The 24,535-nt window shown below is 38.0% G+C and overlaps 1 protein-coding gene across 1 annotated transcript in view; it reads right to left on the bottom strand.

The window, feature by feature from the left end:
• The window catches only part of LOC146569595 (voltage-dependent calcium channel subunit alpha-2/delta-1), a 78,789-nt gene that overhangs the window by 22,644 nt on the left and 31,610 nt on the right, over window positions 1-24,535 (bottom strand). The window contains exons 7-23 of the mRNA XM_085282008.1: window positions 18,810-18,941; window positions 15,564-15,633; window positions 14,892-14,942; window positions 14,571-14,670; window positions 10,995-11,153; window positions 9,242-9,346; window positions 8,216-8,294; window positions 7,736-7,785; window positions 7,541-7,630; window positions 7,338-7,412; window positions 7,179-7,259; window positions 6,733-6,807; window positions 4,803-4,862; window positions 1,843-1,899; window positions 1,499-1,570; window positions 900-961; window positions 488-564 (exon numbers count right to left, since the gene is read on the bottom strand). Coding sequence (XP_085138134.1) covers window positions 488-564; window positions 900-961; window positions 1,499-1,570; window positions 1,843-1,899; window positions 4,803-4,862; window positions 6,733-6,807; window positions 7,179-7,259; window positions 7,338-7,412; window positions 7,541-7,630; window positions 7,736-7,785; window positions 8,216-8,294; window positions 9,242-9,346; window positions 10,995-11,153; window positions 14,571-14,670; window positions 14,892-14,942; window positions 15,564-15,633; window positions 18,810-18,941 — 1,395 coding nt within the window. The remainder of the gene's footprint in view (window positions 1-487; window positions 565-899; window positions 962-1,498; window positions 1,571-1,842; window positions 1,900-4,802; window positions 4,863-6,732; window positions 6,808-7,178; window positions 7,260-7,337; window positions 7,413-7,540; window positions 7,631-7,735; window positions 7,786-8,215; window positions 8,295-9,241; window positions 9,347-10,994; window positions 11,154-14,570; window positions 14,671-14,891; window positions 14,943-15,563; window positions 15,634-18,809; window positions 18,942-24,535) is intronic.

Below are 24,535 nucleotides of genomic sequence, written 5' to 3' on the forward strand. Positions count from 1 at the left end.
ACAATTTAGGAAAGAAAAGTTGGACTTAACGACAGAAAGGAAGACATAATTGGCCAAAGAAATATTTTTAAAAGTGTAATGTCAAAAAAAAAAAAAGGAAAAGAAAAACAACCAGTTTGGTAATGGAGATGATAATGAGGAGATGAGAGAAGCCCAAATGAAGGGAGTAAAGAAGGATGGAAGAGTAAAAAAAAGAGATAAGATCAAAAGAACCAGTGCTTGGGCTGGGTATGTGAGAGGGAAAGCATGTGGAAGAGTTTGTGTGGGAGCGAAGGGTGACTGACCAGTGGGTTGCACTAGAAAAGAGAAACTCTGTAGGGATTTGGCAGTTTTGAGGAGTAAATACAAAGGAGTCGCTATGGTTCCAGCTATGAACAAGCAGTACAAAGCAAGTGGGGACACTCAAGAGAAAAACCCAAAGACAGTATGCATGGGGGTAATGATTTGTTTGCATGCTGGCTATCGTCGCTGTATATGTCATACTTACACATGGCTTGTTTAATATCATCCCCCAGTTTAGCTTGAATGAAGTGTTCACTGTATTTAGGCAACACAAGAGCCAGGCTGCAGAAAATATGACCACAGACATCTGAATAAAATTGTACAGTAAGTACGAAATTATACATTAAATATATAAAAAATAAAATAAAGGATGCTTTCCAACGAGTTGTTTTTCCGGAATACATTTATGGTGGACTACACGTGTGATCTCTTCAATGTATTTCTCATTCAACAGAGGCTGGTGTTAGAAACAAGAGAGTGACCCCTGTTGGCTTAGGTACAGCAGCATCTTCTAATATTTGATGTCTCAGTGCTAACTGGGTTTGAGCTTACATTAAACTGCTCGAGCATCCTTAAAAATATATATATAATACAACATTTTTTGTAATATGTGTCACCTGTAGTCTGTTCCATTGACTGGTGCCCACGTGTAGGTCCTGATTCCACTATCTATATACCTCTGCAACAGATGGTGCATACAAAAAAGAGAATTCAGAATTGTTCTGTAAATGGTAAAGTTATGTATCAAGCTCCCTTTTAGTTGTGGAAAAATAAATAAATTTGTTACAAAGAAACTATTTTCATCCCAAACCAGGAGCTCTGTCACATCATTAGCGCCTCACTTGTGGTGCAAAAATAGTCCAAAATATCCTCACGTAAAAGGACCTTCGTTATAGCAAGCAAGAACAAAAACTGTTTTCTTGTAGCAGGAGATAAAAATGTTTCTACATAAGTTGTAACTCTTTAAATGTAATAAATGTAAACATTTAAGAAAGCTTGAAATACATATTTATTCCGATGGCTGACTTAATATGTCAATATGGCTCAATCATTTTCAGTTACAGTACCTGTAGCATTTCTCAGTGCCTCATTCATAAAGTTAATATAATTTTGCATTGAAGATATAATGTAGCTTGTGGCTGGGTTTGCCGATTTTAAAAACTTCCACCAGTTACTGCACTGTAATATGTTAATCCCCTTCAGCATATTGCCTTACCTCATCCTGAGTTTTGACCAGAGTGTTAATGGTGCGCTCTCCTGTTTCACCATCAATCATCATCCTCCTGATCTACACATCGAGACAAACAAACACCACAGTTATACTTTTTTTTAAAAAAAAATCTGATTGACTGATAATAATAGATCATTTTAACAGTTTGTCTCATGGCTTCATATAAACAAGTTAGTCAGACAACCTGGAAAATCACTTGCAGATACTAGGAATAGTAACCTGTGACAGGACATGACATGACAGCATACTTATCTGTATGTTTGTGTGGCAAACTTTGACTTGTGTAAGTGTTTGTTTGGTGGGGATTGACATGCTTCTATATACTACACCTCTATTTTGATGTCGTTCTCCAACTCAGCATCCAGAAAGTCCAGAGTAACAGGCTCCTGAAATTTAGGATTCTGTGGAAAGAATAATATTTCACTCAGAGAGAGGCACAGTTTTAGATTAACTAAGGACAGCTTAATCGATCACACTGACAGGATCAGTGTAATCAAAACAAAAGAGAATTTTGATTTAACTATAGACTTTTGATTAGCTGAGCTCGAAATAATATATTATGAGTTTTGTAATATAAAATTCACTCAGACATATCAATTAATCTAAAGTCTACTGAGCTAATATAGAAAAATGTTCCAGGGGACCATTTTGCAGTTGTTATCCATCATCAGTCTACCACAGATTCCTCTGCATTTTGTAACTTGGATGGACAAGTAAGACAGTTTCATCTACATTTACATCAACCTTTTCAAAGTGTATCACTAAGAATAGTAAAGTCACCAAAAAGAATTATATTTTATTAATGCTGACTTTAAAAAAAAGGGAAATCTGTCTTGTCTTATACACAGCTTTCTGCAATTTCCCAAAGAGTGACACGTATCAAACTAAAACAATTCTGCACAGTTTCATAGACAGTCTGCTTCACTTCATTATTTTCTGTTAATTTTCTTATGTGCAGTTTAGCTGAATAGGTTCATATTGTGTCACTTCCCTTTGTTTCCTTTTCTTAAAAGCTAATTTTATAGTTGTGAGCACTTCTGGTCTTTTGAATTTGGCTCCCACAACTACTTATGTGTCTAAAGGGACTGGGTTGATGTGGTCAGAAAGGCTATACAACACATTATTCCATAATTTTAAAAGGTTTTGTTCATATAAACGGCACAAAAAACCCTAACAAAAAATGTAAACATGTGCAAATATGCATTATTGTGTTTGTGTTTAGATACTTAAACAATGACACAACAACCCTCGGATTTTTTACTTTAATAACATTATTAACAAAAGTGTGCTTTTTAGTAGTTTTGGGAACATTTTTAGAGCATGGTTAAAGATCTACGATTTATGAAAAAACTGTTAAGGAGTAAACCCTTAAGTGGAAAAAGAAGATGGTATAACAGATGGTGTACTACAGTACTGGGTAGGTAGGCAGCAGATATGCATTTAGGTGTTACTAATACGAACGAGACATCAGTTATTTGAGATGTTCTTTTTGGGTCAGTTCATTAATTTTCCTCAACACATGAATCTAGTTAAATCTTGGGAATAAAAAATAAAGGCTAACATATGGTAGCAGTTTGACAGCATATCTGACATCAGACACAGCTAAATCAGATTTGATACAAAGTGACACTGAACTCTATGAATGTCCTCTCTTAAAAACCCTATACGTCTGAGTGGCTTTATGGTGGTATAAAATAGTAGCAGTAATCTTGTGCTTCTCTATAAAACAGCAGTACATGGAATCTGATACCAGCGTGTCCTTCATAGTTCTTCACTCAAAATAAAGGGTTGGGTGGTGAGAGCATAGCAGTGTTGAAGTGATGTTTTCTATATAGATTCTTGCACGGTGGTATACATTGTGCAAGCCATACTGCAGCTCAAAACACATAGAATTTGACTGTAAAGTCGGCTATGTTGGATACAGAAGAATAACTGTGATTTTTTTTAAGTTTTAAAATGAAGTATGATTTACTGTGGGAAATGCACATGGACAAGAAAAGCAACTAACTAGAATAATCATTTACACTAAAGGGCATCAGTCAAGGTTCTTACATGTAAGTGAAATAAATTGAAGCAAGAAAGGAAGATGACGACGACGAAGCATCTCAGCATGAAAACGAGAAAAGAAAGAATAAAAGATCAAGAGGTACAACACTGGGTGATACAGAATGAAACATCAAACACGAGTTAGACAGGAAAGAAAATGAAGAGAAGGGAAATGGGAACGGTGGATGGTGTGAACGGCAAAGAAAAAAATCAAATGAGACGTAAGGAGTTAGAAAAGAAAGGTTAACAAAGTAGGGGAGCGCTGTATGTCAACAATGTAGTGAGCAGAGATGGGGTGTGAGATCAGAATGAAAACACTCTAGCAGCAGGGTAGGTCTGCGTGATGAATATGAAATATGCACAAACATAATCAAATACAGAGAGAGCTGAGGCAGTGTGAAAGACAGAGAGAGAAAAAGAAAGAGAGGGCCCCATCAGTATTCATACAATCTCCCATTCAGACAATAAGCCTTACATACTGTATTTAAAAAGTGTGTGGTGGGCTGATGGGAAAATAGCTTGCTTGAATGCCACGTGAACATGAGGTCATTCAGAGAATAACTTTGATGCTTATGTATGGTTGAGCACAGTATGTGTGTTATTACAGTAAGACTGCTTTAGGCTTCCATGCCTTTTTATACAGATTTGAAGAAATCTAAACTCATATTGTCACATTACTGATACAAAAAAGCAGAAAACAAGTAAAATGATAAAACAGTGTCTGCTTCTGTGTAGTTGTTCACCTCACGTATACAAGGAAAGTACAAGCAGCCATGGAAATGTTGGAGAATAGCAAATGCAGCAAATACACTCTCTACAAAGGTTAAAAAAATCATATGTCTAATTTTTTGGATTAACTTCACTGTATATTTTTATTAATGTAATGCTGCCATCTTTCAGTTTAACTAAAAATAGTATATGTTTTAAACGACTAACTATTTTTCACTTTTGTCAGAACCAGCCTTGGGACAGAATAAACCCACACTGATGGATGGTGCATAATGGCAAAAACAAACAATATATATAGCAGCAGAGCAATAATCACAAGCAACAGAATAAAGTAGAATGGCTTCCGCATAGGTGATTCAGACAGAATTGCAAACTACTAAAAGGAGCAGTAATACCCTCTGCAAAAGGTGATATTTACCTGTGGTTATTGCTTCTTCATCACTGAAATCTCTTCATCTACAGAAAACACTACATGACTACTTCTGCAAACTACAGTGCATCTACTTTATCTCACCTCATGAAACGTGACAGCATACTTATTATTGAGTCTGAGCTTCCTGTTACGGATTCTTTTCTAGGAAATTTATGAAAAAAGATACAGAGATACACTTTGATTTCTCTGAAGTTTTTTGAGATGGAGGAATTATTTTTGTTTGTTGAGACTAAAAAGAAAAAAGAAACATACACAAGTTTGCAAAACAGATCAAACAAACACTATATAGCTTTGCAATAAACACAATGACAGAAATACATCAAGATTCATAAAAATACTCAGTGCTGAGGTGGTATAACCTTTTTGAGCCCAGGGCTGCCTTATTTTTCTGATGTTTACTATTTAAAATAAGTGGCTCCATACATGTTTGTCTTAATAATAACAAAATCAGCTTACTATCACCTCAAGAATATTTCAAGGATAAAAGATCTGATGTCTCAACAGGACCTGGAAAAACTAGTCCATGCATTCATCTTTAGTAGGCTTGACTACTGTAACAGCATCTTTACAGGTCTACCTAAAAAATCAGTCAGACAACTACAGCTCATTCAGAACTCTGCTGCTCGAGTCCTCACTAAGACCAAAAAAGTGGACCACATCAGTCCAGCTCTGAGGTCTTTACACTGGCTGCCTGTCCGTCAGAGGATAGACTTTAAAGTTCTGATGCTGGTCTATAAAGCTCTGAATGATTTAGGACCAAAATACATCAGTGACCTCCTGACCCAGTATGAACCTTCCAGATCCCTCAGGTCATCTGGATCCGGTCTTTTATCAGTTCCCAGAGTCAGAACCAGACACGGAGAAGCTGCATTCAGCTTTTATGCTCCTTATATCTGGAACAAACTCCCAGAAAGCCTCAGATCAGTTGAAACACTCAGTTTATTTAAATCCAGGTTGAAGACTCACCTATTCTCAGCTGCATTTGAATAAAGCACCAAATCCACACTTTTAAGCTTAAATTTCAAAACTTACATTTAACTACTGATTTTATCTACTGTTCTGATTTTATCTGTTTTGATTTTATATACTGTTTTATTTGTTTGTTAATTAGTTAGTTAGTTAGTTTGCTTGTTTTAATCCATTTTAAATCGTGCTTTTTATTTGTTTTTTGTTTCTAATGTCTCTGTAAAGCACTTTGAATCACCTTGTTGTTGAATTGTGCTATACAAATAAACTTGCCTTGCCTTGCCTTAATGGAGCTGAGTGTGGACAGTGGATTGATAGCGCAAGTGTGTCTTAAAGGATTTAAGAGTTGCTTTTCTAAAGTTCTGGGCAGAATAAAGCCCTAATGGAGGCTCTGAGTGTGTATTTGCCTCTGGCTGAAAGTAGTGAAATGCACAGAGATTTGCTGAAAAGTAGGCAGAGACCATCTGTGAGGTTATTGCTAACTCATAATGGGCCACATCTTAATACATGCCTGTGGCAAGAAGCACTAGTGCTTTTCTTTGAGGAATTGTAAGATGAATCGGAGCTTTTGACAGGTCAAAAAAAGCAGCTTGAAAGTTAGTATGCTCGGTGGCATTCTGGTTGCTTTATATGGAAGCGTTTCCTCCATATTTCAGCTTTAAATATGTATTATCTAATTTTTTAAAACTAAAACATTAAATTATTTTTTATTGAGACTGAATGCAGTAATTGCTACTCTTAAAAAATATTCTTTGCCAAGTCTATATATCTATTTAATCCCATAAGGGGAGAGTGACCTTCTAGCCAATATCTGAGGACTGATGACATACTCTAACAGAGGGATAGATTCTCTTTATGAAGACTGATGAGGTGACGTGGTGAACATGGGAAAGTTTGAAAGAAGACCGCACCATATGCTAACCAGAATAATATTTACTGAGTGCAAACAGTTACTGTGAAACCATGATAAATAGATATAATTTAATGCTTTCAGATATGGACCTACTCAGCCACACAAAGTTATGTACAAGATCAGACGCCATACCTTTGGCTGGAGATTGGGGTGCAGCAGCACATATCCATTGGGATCTATGGCAAAGTAGTAACCATTTGGACCAATCTGATGCAAAAGAGGTACAGAGGAAAGGGAATATAATATGTGAGTCCATAAAATCCCATGATTATGTTAGATTTTTGACATGTCAAGGCACTGTACAAAAGAGCAGCTCCACTGGTCCAAAAACATGAGTACACAATGGAAAAAGGACCAGTAACTGATAGCAAAAGCAGTCTTATCAGTGCGTGACCTTTTTTAAACAGACTTGAAAAGAACAAGCCATCTAATGAATCACATCACTCACTAATTGCTCCAGAGGGAAACATCCGAGCAAGTGCTTTACAACTGAGCAAGTCGTGTAAAGTTGCTCCTTTACAACAAACGCATTTGTCTCCATGCATGTGATCACACACGGGTATGGGTGGTACACTCACTGTGAAGCGTGGTGTGAGCTTCTTGATGTCATCAAGAGACACGTCAATTGCCATTACGCCAAGAATCAACTGATTCTGGTGCTAATGGGAAGTATGAGAGAAAAGATAAGGACAGATACGAGCCCTCACGTGATGTGTTCATGCATTCATTTACTATACCTCCTCGTTTCTTTTATCTATGGTCTTGGTTCTGTTGAAGACAGGTAGCGTTCCAGTGATGACGAGACCAAGCTCCTGATCGAGAATAAAGCAAAAGCCCTATTTAGCAATATTCTTGAGCAAATGAGACTGGGAGCAAAATGGGTGATTTTTTCATTAAAAAAAACAAAAAGAATTTGTAACATAAATTGCAAAATACATACCAGAGCATCAAGGTATACGTTAGTCCACTGGACTTGTTTGGCCTGCTTGTCTGCTAGAACCATAGGTCTTCCCAGGACATCTAGATATTCCTAAATTGGACACATAACATCATTTAATACTGCAGATTCTTTCAAATAAAACATATTTGTTCATTGTTTAACATTAATTAATGTTAAACACAATAAAAAAATCACCTGTGTGTTTATTCTGATGGCTCCGATGGATGGAATCTCATAGAAATAACCTGGATAGATGATTAGGAAACAATAGATAGTGTGTAGGTATGAATAAAACACCATGTAGGAGTAAATGATGCAGGGTGTAAATCTGCAGTTTAATTTACTGCATCATAACATTTGATTGTGTCAGCTGAGTTACAAGACACAAATAAATAGATGAAATAACTGCCATCCAGATTTCTTGCTTGTGCATCACTGATGAGATTGTTTTCTGATTAGTCTCACAAGGCTCATTTAAGACAGCCATTCCTGTTAAGATTTCCGTCATCTGGCCAAGGATGTCCTGTGCTCATGCCCTTTGAGCATTTCTAGCATGTTTTATGGTGTCCTTAAATATTCCAAGTTAATCATAGAAATAATTCTTCAGTAGAACATAATGTTATCTAATACTAAGAACAGATTAAGCACAGATGCATGCTGGGATCAGTGTTGTACCTTTGTTCGAGCAGGCCATCCACTGAATGGGTCCTTTGTCATAGTTGTGTTGTCCTACTGAGAAGGTGAAGATCCTAACCTGAAGCATAAGGTTAAAAAAAATCTCTCCATGTTACCTCTTACAATGTTGAAAAACCAACAAAGAAAAATTGTTTTACAAAAAGTTAATGTAAATACTTGTAATTATTAATCAATTTAACACATTTGAAGCTGAACACAAAATAAAGGTGAAATCTGTCTTTGATCATGTGACTTTGAGCATCATATGTAATCTTTTTCCTGTTTTGACATGTTGAAATGTGATGCAACCTTGTGTAAATCCTTGTATGAATAAATGAAATGAGTTACAGACCATTTAGAACCTGTATTTATTTGAAAATAGTACAAAAACAACATGTGAAATGATGAAACTCAAAGAATTTTGGAAAATGTGGGGACCAGGAGAGAATAAGATAAATAATTTGTCAGACCACAGGAAAGTTTTCCATCTTAAATGAGTTTGGGCTCAAAAAACATTGAGTTTCAAGTTTTATTATCAGAAATGCAATGATCTGGCTTTCGCATGTTAATCTAGGAGTTTACATTTTTTAGGAAGCATAAAGCAGGAAATGGAAATTTCATACTTTAGCCTGGTTCCTTTGCAGAGGCATTCAGTTCTGCTTTTGTTCATATTTTGCACAGCATCACAGCTATTTTGGAAACTGTGTGAAGCCTTAGTTTCACACCCTCATCTGCCTTGTGAAGAAATTTTCCATAAAGAGAATGTGCACACAGAAAACACAACCCAAAGGGAGTTCCAAGAGGTAGCACCACACAAGTTTGTTGGTGTGTTTTTGTATTATTCATAATGTGTGATGTAAATCGATTTGCTCCCACTTCCACTGCTGAACATAAAGCGAGTCCCCAACATGTTAATCCTTAAATTTCAAAGTATGGCAGAATTAGTTTGAGAAAGTAAGGAATTTATGCAAGTTAACTGTCCTCTATAATGATAGAAACGTGTGTGTATGTGTGTCTTTTGTATACCTTTTTGTCAGCATTATATTTCTCCAATATGGCCTGGGCTCTTTCCTCTCCTCCATCAGTGAACAGCATGATAATCTTGTTGCAGTTTGCTCTGCTCACATTAGTCTATCAAAGAAAATAAGCATGGAGATTAATTATTTGTCATGTTTTTAGCCACATATGCTGTGGGCACATGGATCAATTACTCTTTTGGATAAAAATATTCAGGCATTCACTAAAGCCTTTGCTTTGCATTGTTGCTTAGATAAGATTTTATCTAGCATTTTCATCAAAAACACCCATTTTGGATAATCAATACTCCACACAACTTAAAAAAAATTGTTAAAGGCAGTTTTCTTCTATCCCAGAGAAAGCCTACATTTTTTTATACTGTTAGGAAGCCTGGGTACTGTAGGAGTCTCAGACAGCAGATTTAAGCCCAGGATCTTCTTCTTTTGCGAGGCAACAGTGTGAACCATTCCACCACAATGCAGCCTCTATCTATGAAGATGACACATATATATATATATATATATATATATATATATATATATATATATATATATATATATATATATATATATATGTATATATATATATAAATGAGTAGACAAATCCTACGTTTTTCACCCAATAGATAAAACCTTTTGTTATGAAGATCCACCTGCATTTCATATAGTGACATATATTTTTGCTTTGTCCAGCAGAAAAGGTTATGAACAGCTGCTTAGATTCATTGGCAGAAATTCTAAGCATCTTACTCTGAATCCTATCAAATATGCACTACTTCTAACCTCCTGCATTAATATTATTCAGTAAAAAGTAAGGGATGGGATTGAATAGTCAATTTCAATTAGGAAAGTTCATAATTGAGGGAACTGTCCTGGACGTTTCTGTGTGTTAGCTATAATAAGAGGTTTGAAATGTCTAATTACACTGAAATGTGCTTCAGTGCTTCCTTTATTAGCTCCTTTGGCACCGGATAAACTGAACCATCCTTTATGACAGGAAGTGAGACAATAACATCCCAAAATTTATAGCGTCAACAAACCTGACAAAGTGGCACAGATCATGAAAATGTTAATTAAAAGCGTTTTAAAAGCTATTTCACGCAACAACCTGCTGATAGGTTTTGAATTTTCAACAGCAGGCTGTTAAACCTACAGGTGGACTATGAACATTCCACTGCTGCAATAAAATCTGCTTCTTGCCAAAAATGCATGAAGAATGTAGATTTATACAGACTCAAATCGAGATTATGAGCTATAAAATTGATTGAGGTGCATTTAAGGTTGGAGCGAATTTTACTTTATTAGTAGAAATTCTAAACAAGGGGGTGAAAACGAGTTACACTGGATCACCAAGACGCACATTTTGTAGTTCATCTTCTGGACATTATTAAGGAGTCGGCAAAATTGCAGGTGCATTTGCTTCTCTTTTCCTGAGTCGCTATAAATTCTCCTTCACACCTTTCTCTGACCTCATGGATTTTTCTATCAGATGAAGGAAATGTGTTCAGGAAATAGCAGTAGGAGGTATTATTTGGAAATGTTCCATCATTACTGAGGTTCTCGTCAATCAAATGTAACATTGCATTATTTCTTTCACTGTCCAGGCAGTTGAGTTGAGGCAACACATTTAACCAGCAGATGGCAGTAAAACACAACAATCTGAGGCTGTCAACAAAAATGGAGGCAACACTCATTCAAAACTTGCTTTACAACTTGTGCACTCTCTCAGCCCAAAGTCAGACAAAATAACACGTTTTTCTTACCGCAGAGAGCTGCTTAAAAGCAAACTCAAAGCCCTTTGTGTAGTCTGTAATTCCTTTAGCACTGATGTTCTGCACGGCATCCTTCAGCAGCTTTTTGTTCCTCACGTTGGCTTGAACCAGACGGTCGAAGCACGCCGTGTTTTTCACCAGTGTGTTAAACTGGGTAACAGACAGGACAGGAGTTATGACCTGAAATTTATTCATACAATTATAACATGTGTGCAAATTCAACACATCATACAAATGCAGCACACGCACACAGACACACAAACACTACCACCTGGCCTTGGCTGTTATCAGGCAGTGGTAAACAGACACATTCATCAAGCTCCACTAATTGCTTCACATCCTCAGAGCTCAACGATTTGGTACCCATGGAAACAAGATTCTGTTATATAGAAACGAGCTTAGGCAACCTCACCGTCTTTTTTTAAAGGTGAGACTTGCTTATTTCCACCTCACAGTGCACACATGCACAAATACTCCACCCCCCAAAAAATGAGGTATGTTTGAGTTTGCTTCAGGAGTGCCTAGGAGTGAGGAGGAAAGGCATTTTTAAAGAACTCCCAATGGCAATAAGTAAAAAGACAGAATAAATTAAAAACACAAAAAGAACTTCTAATGATAGTGCAGGAAGGGCATGGGACAGCAGAGCAGCCAGCTGTCCCATTCCCAGCACATCTATTGTGTAGCAGAACTCTTCTGAAACAATACTGCACCTCATCGATCTCAACTAATCAATGCATCCCTGCGAGATGGCCGATAGGGAGGCTGAAACACTGATGTACAAAGACAAGCAGGGGGGCAAAAAGAGCCCTGACTATATGTCTGCCTTGATCAGTATGTGTGCATGTGTGTCTGTGTGCGTTTCCAGGGAACCAGGCAGCCTTGAAGTTCCTTTTAGAATGACAATAACAGACATACACATCTCTGCTGGACCGGAAAGCAATACAATATTGGCTATGGCACATGCACAACACAAAACACCAAAACACACAATGGAAGTTCACATGACTGACTGTGTAGAGCAGATGGGAATCTGTTATCACATAATCTATCTAAAGCAGAAGTGAAGAAGGTGGGTCTAGCATGTGGGATGGTGAGGAGCAGAAAGTGAGAGGAAAAGAACGTGTGTGTGTGTGTGTGTGGTGGTGGTGTTGGTGGCGGGTGGTGGGGGGCTAAGCACGAATGTGAGGTGTTTGCCTTTTAGAGAATAATGATCTCATAAAGGGTACGTGACAGAGAATTATAGTTTTATCTGATTTAATTACTTTATTAAAAAAAAATAAACACTGCTATACAGAGACCTGTGGAATGACTAAGAAAAAGCCATATTCTTTCATTGTAAGACTGCCTTTTTGGCCCTGCACATGAATGTGAACGCAGTCTACCGCAAATTCCACTATTCTGCCGTGATCCTATTACAACAGCTCTTATATGTGTGTGTGATGGTCCAGGCCTTGGGAATGGATTAGTGACGACACAAGAGAGAAGACTAATCTTCAAGCTCTAATCCCAGCGGACTGTCTTCTATTCTGGTTTACTACTCAGGCTTGCTCACTGGACTGACGCTGGCTAAAAGATTGATGCCAGCAAAACATGGCTGAGCAGGTTGGATAAATGTGGTGGAGGCTTGTGGTGTGAGAGGTGTGGGAAAGAGAGAAGACAAGGGTAAAAAAACAGAAAGAGAGAGAGAGAGAGAGCAAAAAAGGAAAGGAAGAGAGGCAGCCATCAGCAATCGTCTGACCTGACCTGCTGTGAAGAACGAGCGCGAGCATCTTCCGTGACCAAATGCCAACTTAGTCCCTGGGCTACTGTTAATGAGGAGGGATTTGTGGGTAATATCAGAGACTAATGATTTAGTGACAGGTAACAACACCCTGAGGACCAGACATCGGGCAGTGGATATGTGTATGCATGTGTGTGTGTGTGTCCGTGTGTGTGCATAAATGAGTGAATCAATGACAGAAAGAAATAGATATGGTGACTGACAGAAGGAATAATGATTTTTGCTGAAACAGGAGGAAATTGACACTGACTTACCATTATGTAACTGATATATTGCAGCAGGAATATTATAAATCCATTTCATTTTGACTTTAGCTGTCTTGTTGTTTTTGATACCCTCCCTGTTTCTTATACTGACATTATGCTTAGCAAATAATATTGTTGACAGCTAAAAATACAAAACTGCTAAAAAATAGAAATGTAAAAAAAGACAGACTGGAACAATGAAAACAGGTAGCCGTATGATATTACAGGTTGCAAATAAGTCCTAAGAATTATTGTTAAAATTATCAACCAAACTTTAGTTTATGGTTCTTGACTATATAAAATAGGTATACTGCTGGCTTGTTTGAGCCACATAGTCTTAATACTTGTCTAAACTGCAACAAACCTAAATGAAGTTTTTAGTACCTTGATACAACCAGGCAAGTTCTTTGGACTATAGATTCATCATAACTCATGCACTGTACTTTTAAAGGGTTCAAGTTCAAAAGTCATAAAACTGAGTCAAAACTGAATTGGATTTCAGTGTCTCTACAAATCTCTCACCATCTCATTTTACACACACACACACACACACACACACACACACACACACACACACACACACACACACACACCAACAGTAGCCAATAATTGCACATCTTTGCAGAATCAAAAGTCCACCATGAAACCGAATACATTACGTCCAAGACAAAAGGTCCCTCGAGAGAGGAAAGAAAGTCGGAATGGCTGTCATTTGCAAGGAGAACGAAGACAGCTCCAATCTCTATAAAGACCTGTCTTAATAAACACCTCCACAGGCACCCATCTACGCATCACACAATCTCCTGATTGGCTCTATTCAAGTGTAATCACAAGTGTGGAAAGCTTAGAATAGATGGCCAGAGAATGAAAAGCTGTAGAGGAAGAATGTAATGGAAGTGATGGGTGGGTGAGAAAAGTAAAAATGAAGGTAAAAAACAGAAGGAATAGTGAGAAGAGGAATGTTTCTTGGCTGTGTATAGAAAAGTGGAGGCATACAGTGTAAAGGAAGGGCATTCATTGACACAAAGAGATGAATGGAGGTATATGGTGAAATGCTGACAGGAATTGCATGGCTCAGTGATGAAAAGAACAAATGATGGAGAGAACAAGAGGGTGATAAATGTTTCCTGGGGTTCACTCCACTCAGAGGTGCAGCTTTAATTCCTTTAGGAGCGTTGGGAATGGACATACACAGCCACAGCCACATTTGAGGGCCTAGAGGTGGGGAGGGGCCATGTACTGCAGAGTTTTAATCCTGTACACCAAATAGAGCAGTGGGTATTATATTAAAGGCCTGTTTCATGGTGGCCAGACCAGAGAGAAATCCATATTTCGTTACTGGTCATCCATCTCTCTGCCTCTCTTTTATTTGTGTGTATATGTGTGTGTCTGTGTATGGGCATTTGTTGTGTATGTGTAAAGATGTATGTGAATGGATACGAATTGGGTGTAAATTCTGACACCCCCCCCCCCCCCCCCCCCCTCACCTTCAATAAACAGACCACCCAACATTCAGCAAGTGGGCAGTCTAATAATACTCACACTGACTACGTTGACATAGTCATCGTCAGAAAGAGTCTCCAGCATCTCGCTGACAGAGGTCCTGATCAGTTTTAGCGTCAAGCCAGACACACTCCCACTCCTAAAAAAAAAAACAAGAAAGAAATACCTGACAGCTTCTCACAGCAATCTGTCTGCTCAGTTCTTGTCCTGTGAGATTTTACTCGATGTAATTAGAACTGCTTCTGCCTTGGGAAATACATTACACTATGTGGCAAAGCTAGAAAGGCATGCATTTCAATCAGGGGAAATCATGATGGATGCAGGAAGGTTATGGATCAGTAAGATTATCAAACAACTCACGCATCCACGAGAATTAGCATATCTTTCGGTGAGGCGGCTCCTTGAATGTACCTAGATGGTCATAAATGAATGCAAACACATTTCTGGACTGAGACACATATACTCTGAGGGCCAACCATTTGCATAATCATTTATGCTGAGAAAATACAATAACACTTTACACACTTGAGTCATATTTTCATTGTCATATTAATATAAGACTGAGCGATATGGATGACATTATGTTAATAACTCAATGGTAATGATTTAAAGATGAAAAAAGGTCAAATCAGTAGCTATTCAAAGCAATCAACAATTAGCTGTTTTTACAAATTATTATTTTTAGAGCAATACAAAATTTTATCACAAAAAAAATCTTTATTCCTGTAGTGAATACAATTTGTGTGCTGTGTGAATGCACTCAAATTTATACAACCTGCACGGAACAATCAATTAAAGACTAAAAAAAATGTATTCACCAAATTTTCACAGTAATAATAATCATAACAATATTCCACTGAAATGCAATAGGCATTATTTAATTGAATTATTTGACTGAATTAAAAAACCCTGCTTACGTCTAATTAGCTCTACATGTAAACAATGAAATAGATATACAAAGACACATAATGACATAAAAGTTTAAGTTTTGTATTCTGACTAACACTGTTATCCTTGAGCCAGTTTTCTTACCATGGCCTCCTGCGCACATCGTAGAGATCTATTTTACTAGGGGTCTTACGAGCGTCCATCCAGGGAGAAGCTAAAAGACGAGATTTGAGATGTACTGAGTTTTCATCACAATTAAAGCAGAAAAACAAACAAAAAACAGCACACTACATACTATTTTGGCTAAATTTCTAATATATTTAACTAATATGGGGCGACCATGGCTCAGGGGGTTGGGAAGCGCATCTGTAACCGGAAGGTCGCCGGTTCGATCCCCGGGCTCTCTGTCCTGGTCGTTTTGTCCTTGGGCAAGACACTTTACCCTATCGCCTACTAGAGATGGACCGATCCGATATTACGTATCGGTCCGATACTGACCTAAATTACTGGATCGGATATCGGAGAAAAATAAAAAATGTAATCCGATCCATTAAATATCACGAAAGCACCTCACAAAACTTGCAACACGCCGTAACTCGCCTCAGAACGTTAGCACGTCGGAGCAGTATGCATCACGTGATAGAGCGGCTGTGGCATGCGGGACCTGTCGGTGGTCTGGATAGCATGTGGAGCTTCGCTAGCAACCCGGCATTTCAAGTTATCCCCGAGAGAAGTAAAGCAAGTGTGTAAGTCCATCTCTGAATGTTTGTAAAGCATTCCTGCGTTAAGCTTACCAAACGATATATGGAGCGACTGCTTCTTCTGGCTGCTACTTCAATCATGAAACTGCTTAACGATCAGCTGATCGGCTTTTCTGTCGCGAGTCCGTCTCTCTGGTTTGTTTTTGGCCCACTTTGCACCAGAAAGAGGAAACCAGCGGCTGAACAACAGCAGCACGTTTAAGCTTGATCAGCTGTTGTTAGAATTTATTTATTATTACTTTCTACTCGAGGATCTTTTTCTACGTAGCTGACGGCTGGTAACTATGGAAGCCCGTTTCCGCCACTAAAAAAAAAAAAAGGATCCATAACTCAAAATTTCGAGTTATTATCTCGAAATTTCGAGTTATTTTCTCGAAATTTCGAGTTATTATCTCGAAATTTCGACATATTAACTCAAAATTTTGAGAAAAGCAACTCGAAATTTCGAGTTAGCGCTGCCAATCAGTAATCTACGTGAATGACGTCATTTCCATGTTACCCGGAAGCTGAAGCCCTCAGCTACAAATGCTACAGCTAAGCTACCGGTATTACATCCAGTCGTGAATGCACAGATTGCTGAGTGTTTTCAGCCTGGCTTCACAAATGATGAAATCCCTGTGTTATTAGCTGAATCACATGGTGTTACTATCAGCAAACATACTTTAATTTGTTGGGATCCGTTTTTGAGTGCGCGGTCCTGCGCCATATGCTTCCGGGTAACAAGAAAGCGACCTCATTCACGTATATTTTTGATTGGCAGAGCTAACTCGAAATTTTGAGAAAAGTAACTCGAAATTTCGAGTTATATTTCTCGAAATTTCAAGATAATAACTCGAAATTTCGAGAAAATAACTCGAAATTTCGAGAAAATAACTCGAAATTTCGAGAAAATAACTCGAACTTTCGAGTTATGGATACTAGCTTTTTTTTTTTTTTAGTGGCGGAAACGGGCTTCCACAGGTAACTGTGCAGGGGCGGATCTAGCAAAGTTTAGCCAGTTAATGCCGATAGGGCATTAACAGGGAAAAGGGGGCACAAAGACATACTTTTCTTTCTTATTCTCATTTAAAATGTCTAGCTTTTAATAAATAATTATCCGAATCTTACACCCAAAGTTTTAATTTGATGTAAAATGAATAGAAGTGAATTACTGTATATAGTGACTATTAAGTCTAATATATATACCCTAGTAAGCTATAGTACTTTTTCCTTCCCAAAGGAAAAAGTACTATAGTACCTTTGGGAAGGTACCATCTGTGCAGTCTGCAATTTTGTTGGAGAAAGATGTTGAATCTATTTAATATTTCTTGAAAAATAATTGATTTCTGTGCTTTTTTTTTTCACACTGCATCAAATTAAGGTTGATTACGTCGATTAAGCATCATGAGGTGGAGCGTTAGGGGTGGTTCCCTATTTTTTATTTATTTATTTTTGTTGTTGCTGGGAGTTGGAACCCTATTAGTTAGGTTGCTTAATATTTACGCTAAGTACTCTTTAAAATACCAGAATAGGGAGGATGGTGTAGGTTTAAGTTTATTAGATTGATCAGTATTGCTGAACTATGAAATTTATTTTTTTTTGCGCGATATGGCAGCCTCTCTTCTGTCAGTCTGCCCCAGGGCAGCTGTGGCTACAACTGTAGCTGCCTCCACCAGTGTGTGAATGTGAGAGTGAATGAATAGTGGAATTGTAAAGTGCTTTGGGTGCCTTGAAAAGCGCTATATATAAATCCAATCCATTATTGTTATATGATAAAATCATATTGTATTTAGTGTCATATTCTGCTCAGGAGCCGTTGTGTACATACTACATTCTGTGACATAATGACAGGCTTATTGGATCGATCAATTTATTATACCGTCTACATTATAACATGTTTTAAATCACTAAAAATATTTATGAGGGAAAACACGCACAAATTATTTATCGGAGACGCACAGCTATTAGTGAAGGGCACCATAAAAACAAGGAAGTATACTGAGAGTGAGTGACTGCCTTTCATGCATGCTAAGAAGTAAAAGAAAGGATAAATCAAAGCCAATGCAAATTTATGAATATGAGACATAAACTTTTGTCATAAAGCTATAGAGTCGATGATGACAGGGAATCTCATGAATAGAAATAGCTTGGCAAAGATAACACGCATACAAGAGGGAACAGCAATAGACAAGTGCAGACGCACATAAAGTCAATGTGAGCTTAATTATGCGGGCAGTGGATCAGCTGGAGGCACAATCGAAGATTGCAGCGGTCCCAGATCCAGCTGTACACAGTGGAATATTCTCCCATGTTGCTTGTCTGTGTTTTATTGTGTTATGGTGTGTTAATATCTGTGCATTCCTGGATTATCCTTTTTTGTTACACATTTCAATGTTTTTTTTCCCTTGCTACCTAGCCTGACCTGTCACCCCAACGTGATGTTTGTGTATTGTATGTACGGTCGGCAAGGTCTATCATCTCGGTTGTGGGCAACTGCAACTGACAAATAAAGGCTATCTCATCTCCTCAATTACTAAGCAGTGTGTATTTAAGCACATACAACTTCAGAATTATATGAACAGACACATAAAAACCTATTCAAAGGCAATGTTTGGGTTGTTGTCCCCCCCCCCCCCCTTTGTTTCCTTACCTGGATAATAGCGAGCCAGGCCAGTGGCACTGCCAAACACCTGCCAGAGTAGGGTTGGGTCATCCTCTCTATTCTTTCTAAACACTTCCTTCAGTTCCTCTGTCCAGGTTAATTCATTCAGCACAATGGTGGCTGGATGAACAAATACACATGAAAAGCTCATTTATCAAAAGAAAGCATGCATATGAAAAAGAAATACGTCATGAACCCACCAACATAAGCAGAATTCAATACATTATATACTCTAATTACATTTTGATTTTGTGTGCAGCTGTAAAATAAACATTTTCATGTCCTTGTGGGTTTTCTGCAATCATCTTTAGAAGGCTTAGCAAAGAGATATGGACAACACAGTTTAACACATTCATTAAGATTCACACACAGGCCTCACTGTCACCCCAGTTGCCCAGCAGAGCACGACCAAATATTTTTCCAGCACAAACAGAAAGCGCTTGCATTAGGCATCAATATCAAGGAATAGTACTCAGACAAGTAATGGCTTTGCACAGACACAATTAAAGTATTTTACCTAAAACCACCAAATAATCTGCATGACTGCATGTGCAGAAGTTTTGTGTGTGTGTGTGTGTGCATGCTTTTGACAGATAGTGTGTGCTGTGAGAGGCAACAGGCATTATGGATGTAATGACACAGCACCCAGACAGCTCAGAGCCACATTAAGACTGATGATGGATGGAGACACAACACATGCTGCCCCCAACTCTATCTGTCCTCTCTGCCGCTCTTCTTTTTTTTTTACCATCTTCCACTTTTTTTGTACTTTGTGGCATTGCATATATTTTTTTATGGGACTCTGTACATCTTGACATGTGGCTAGAAGTATAGTGTGCATGTGTGTAAGCCATATTGCTATCCTGTATTGAGCGTGACGTGTCTCATTGATGTGCAAAGCAAACAGTGTTCATTTGCATCTATGTCTCTAGAGTGAAGAGTTAATGAAGCCTCGGTTGCCAGGAGTGCATGTTTTTCATTATAGAAAGGGAGAGAGCATGAAGCGTGTGCACACACAGTAATATATTTCTCTCATTAATCATTGAATTTTAGAATTTTAAGGCAAGAGTCAAAAAAATACTACTGCACTTGTTAGATAATGATAAAACTGCAAACTATATGTATACTTTTTATTGAAGACTGATTAAGTTAGGCCATTGGATAGATAGCACAAGCCATCTTGTTTTATCCAAACAGCTTGACAGTTAAATACAGCAAGATGATACTCACGTGTACTAGACTGTAAGACGAAATTATGGCACAAGGCAACCACAAGCCTCTAACTAGTAATTTGTTGCTTTTTAATGTCTCCACTGGTTGTGAATATCCCTGAGTTAGTCATAATCTTTAATAAGCTAAACTTCACTGCTGCTTCATAAGGGAAAGACTATCCTCGGGTTGCCCATATTGCCAATGACACTAATGAATTCCCTGGATACACATGTATGCCACACTGAATTCACACCTAGTGATGACATAATCTCATTGGGACATCGTGGGTGCAGTATAATTCACAAAAATATGCAATATGGATTGGTGCATATTTTCCCTATTTTTTGACTGCTTTAATTATCAGTCTTTTCCTTATAGAAGCAACAGTTACACACTGTATAACAGTGAAAGCTAATAAGCAAAAATGTTCTATACAGCTACAGTACAACATGCTCAGTTAAACAGTTATTTATAGTTAGTTTAACATAAGAGAGAGATAACTACAAGACATTAAATTTCCCATCATTACTAATTAAAAGAATAGTTGGATATTTGAAAGACTATAATGTATGTCACAAAATAACCTCTGATATGGAAATATTGCTGGCTAAATATCTAATCATTGGAGATAAAAACCGTCTTTGTTTTTCTAAGCGGCACAAAATTTGCTCACCTGCTACATTTGTTTATGCCATACAAAAGCTATGGTGAAAATTGCCTTTGGATGACAGAAGTGATAGGCAGCAAACTGGAGGGATTTTTGCATCTACACAAATCTGGCACTTGAATTCCAATCACAAGCAGTATTGCCCTGAGTGTGAAAGGTGAAAGATGTCTGCTGAGCTCCCTGTGACACAAGATGACATTACAGTATGTGTGAATTTGTAAATTAGGAATCATTTTTGCAGAAACAGACGTGTGTGAAATTGTTGAATAATAAAAAAAAAACTCGTTCCACAGTCTTGGACAAGTTAATTAACCCAACAGGATTTATTATTTCAATCATATCAAATGCAGTGATCTCTTATATATAATAAAAAAAGAAATGTACCATTAACACAAGAAACACCTGGAAACAGAAAGTGATGCGCTGATTCTGAGGGATTATTTAAAGTTTACTTTAGGCTACATTTGTGCTGAGCTCACAAGAAATTCTTCTATATGACTGGCCTATAGCCAGGAGGCATTGGGGTGTTTTTAAAAATTAAACAAATGCATGTTTAATATATATGATTAAAATAAAAGCAAATCGACTGAATACAAAAGATGGACATGGCCACTGACACGTCACTCATTGCTTAGTGAAGCATCTGTTGTAAAGTTTTAAGTGCTTTTTTCCATATTGGTGCTTTATAAATGAACTTAAATATCAAGCATGGATCTGAGAGTGAAACCAAGGGACACTCCCTCCTAAGACTGTAGCGATCACATTGAGACCATCCATTCAATGTATTCTGCTCATTTGATTCAGGGTCACAGGTGGTGACATCACAATTGCCATACGGCAAGAGGCTGGCCAGGTCACCAACCTGTCACAGTGCTAAAACATAGAGAACCAACCATTTACACACACCATTCAGCACTGTCCCTGGACAGAGCCTGCATAGACACGGGTAGAACATGGAAAGGACTGTTTAGGCGTGAGGTGCTAGCCACCACATCACTGTGCTGCCCTTGGCTAGGGACCATAATTTACCAAAAGAACATTATGTTACATTCAGCTTCACTTGAAACCAGTAAGGCCATGAACTCATCAGGAAAATAATTAGTGAGATCAGAGATCACATTAGACAAAGGGTCACTTTCTTATGGATTTCTGCAGCTGAACTTCTTATTGTAACCAGCCTTGCAGAATGCAGATGGAAGACAGTTAAACATTGGCTGGAAACTGGGTCTATCCTTCATATACAGTCTGTATTCTATAGTGCTCTGAAAAAAAGATTTTGTCACCTTGCTGATTTCGTCTTTGCAATGCAATTGCAAATTGCATTACATCTGACATTAAACAATGTCAAACATGTTTATGATGATGTAACAGTATGGGACTTCTTTGATGGATAACTTGCCAAAAACCCTCCAGTGTGGCTGAATGAAAACAAGTCTGCAAAAAAGCTGGATGAAATTGGTCCAAAGCAATTTGATAGACTCGTTGCTAGGGATGGGTATTGATAAGATTTTCACGATTCCAATTTCATTTTTGATTCTGTTTAACGATTCGATTCTTTATTGATTCTCTTATCGATTCTTTTTAAAAAAGGAGAACACTAAGTTCGATTAGCTTAGAACTTTGTTTTATATCTTCTCTTTGAACAAGATAGAAATTTAGGAGTAACATGGCCTTACAAACCCAACAGTGAGATCTTAAGAGATCCACAGCCTATGGCTCTTCAATGGGGTGTCACAGGGTCCCCAGGAAAAAAAATTGTAAATGTAAAATAATAAAATAAATATTCTTCTGTAGCAATAACAAAGTATAACATAAATTATTCAGTAGCAATTACACAAGAATATCCAGTAATGTCCCTGCCTACAATTAAACACATTCACTTACCAAAAATCGGGGCATCTGCTGTGGCAAATGGGTGCAAGCCTTTTACCACAAACTTAATCACTGCTCGGTGACATTCGTCTATCCTGGCCTGAAAGGAGACGCTACCGGTAGACTGCAGTGAGAACTGCCAGCATCTGAGGCAGCCAGACTCTGTCTCTCTCATCATGGTCGCCTAAATGCACAGTAATGGCAGGTTTTGTAATAAGGCAGATCGCGCTAACATAATATGCACTGTTAGTTGATTATTTACCTGCCGCATTAACGGGAGAGGACGTGCAAACGTTACCGCTGCTGCTGGGTTGAGATTCACGAGTCCGGAGTGGAATTAAAAACACGACATTCATTTGAGGTCATCCCGTGTTTTGTGAGCAAATGCTTTTGCATATTCGTAGTGTTTCCTCCCTTAAATGAAATATCTACTTTTCAAGTATTGCAAGTTGCCCTGTTGTCATCCGTTCTCGTAAAGTATAACCAAACCTTTGAGCGTTTGAGCCGCCATGTTTCCTGCCAGGTAAATGACACACTCCGCAACGTGGTGACATCATTCGGGGCGACTGGAATCGATAAGGGAATCGTTTGCAAAAATGGCAAACAATTCCAAGGAATTGAAACAGTGGGAACTGGTTCTCAACAAGAACCGGTTTTCGATACTCATCCCTACTTGTTGCCATTCGCCAGTTGTCACAAACACTTGATTGTAGTTCTTGCCGTAAAGGGTGGCACAATCAGTTTTTAGGTTTAGAGTAATTGTGTTTGAATCATTTTTTTTCTATTTCCATTTATCTATGTCTAATAATGAAATTAGTTTGATGACATGAAATGTGGCACAAATACTACTAAATTTTACATTTTTATATTCAGCTTCCACTTGTATATCCACTGAATTAAATTATTTTCTATTTCATCTGATATACTTTTTTTTGGTACTATGTCCTTCAATGGACATTTTATGCTTTTGTGATCTTTCTGTCATGCCTGTATCCTTTCCAATACTGGCCTCACACACATGAGTCTGATTTCATAAACTTGTCACCCACTTTACCCAGAAAATCTAATTTTCTCCAGCTGAGCAAAGGCTATTCCGGGAACATTTATAGGGTGGAGATTAAATTGGAGAGTTGAAACCTCAATAACTATGAATCTTCTGACCTGGAATACCAAATACATACTCCTTCACATGTGTCCATATCTGACACAATATATGAGCCTGCGTATGCTCTCAGACATACGTTTTTCTCCATATTCGCAGTGCTTCTTTGAATACATTAGTTAATTTTAAATAATTTTCTTTAGCTAGATATTCCTAGAGTTTGAAATTTAAACTTAAATCTGAAAAACAAGTCTCAATCTCAAAACAAAATTGCATGGTCTGGTTCTTTATTTCCATACCTGAGATTGTTGCCCACAGTGTACCGCCAGGTTTGAGTCCTTCCTCGTAAACACACACACACACCTAAAGTTTCTTTCATCTCGCTGGGTAGGTCCCAGAAGCTCAGCGTATCCATGCATACTCATTACAGGCTACCAATAAACAGCATCCTTGTGAGAGAAAGGCAGCATGAGTAGCTGTGGCACCCAGCCCAGATTAAAGGCCAGATAGGGATCTCAGGGAAAAATTGACAAATTCACAGCAAGTTCAAAAGAAATGCTAATAAACTAGACTTTCCACCCACAGATAACAAAACCTGACAGCTTTCCATTCCAATCTACATTTCCCTTTTCTGCCCATGTGTCTGGGGTCAGCAACAAGGTGAAGCAGGTAACCTTGGGGCCAGACGGTTCCCCAGCAGGCTGAGGTCCATGCTGAGGAAGTCATTCCATCCTGCTGTCTCTCCAAGTCACTGCTGACGCATTACTTTCCACTGCACTGATTCCACTACACCAATTACTGAACATCTTACCACAAACACACAGATGTCTTTCTTCACAGAAACACAGATACAAACACACA

The sequence above is a fragment of the Mchenga conophoros genome, linkage group LG7 (assembly GCF_057382185.1).
Source record: "Mchenga conophoros isolate Kocher_MC1m ecotype Shallow Benthic linkage group LG7, M_conophoros_male_GT1.1, whole genome shotgun sequence".
NCBI lineage: Eukaryota > Metazoa > Chordata > Actinopteri > Cichliformes > Cichlidae > Mchenga > Mchenga conophoros.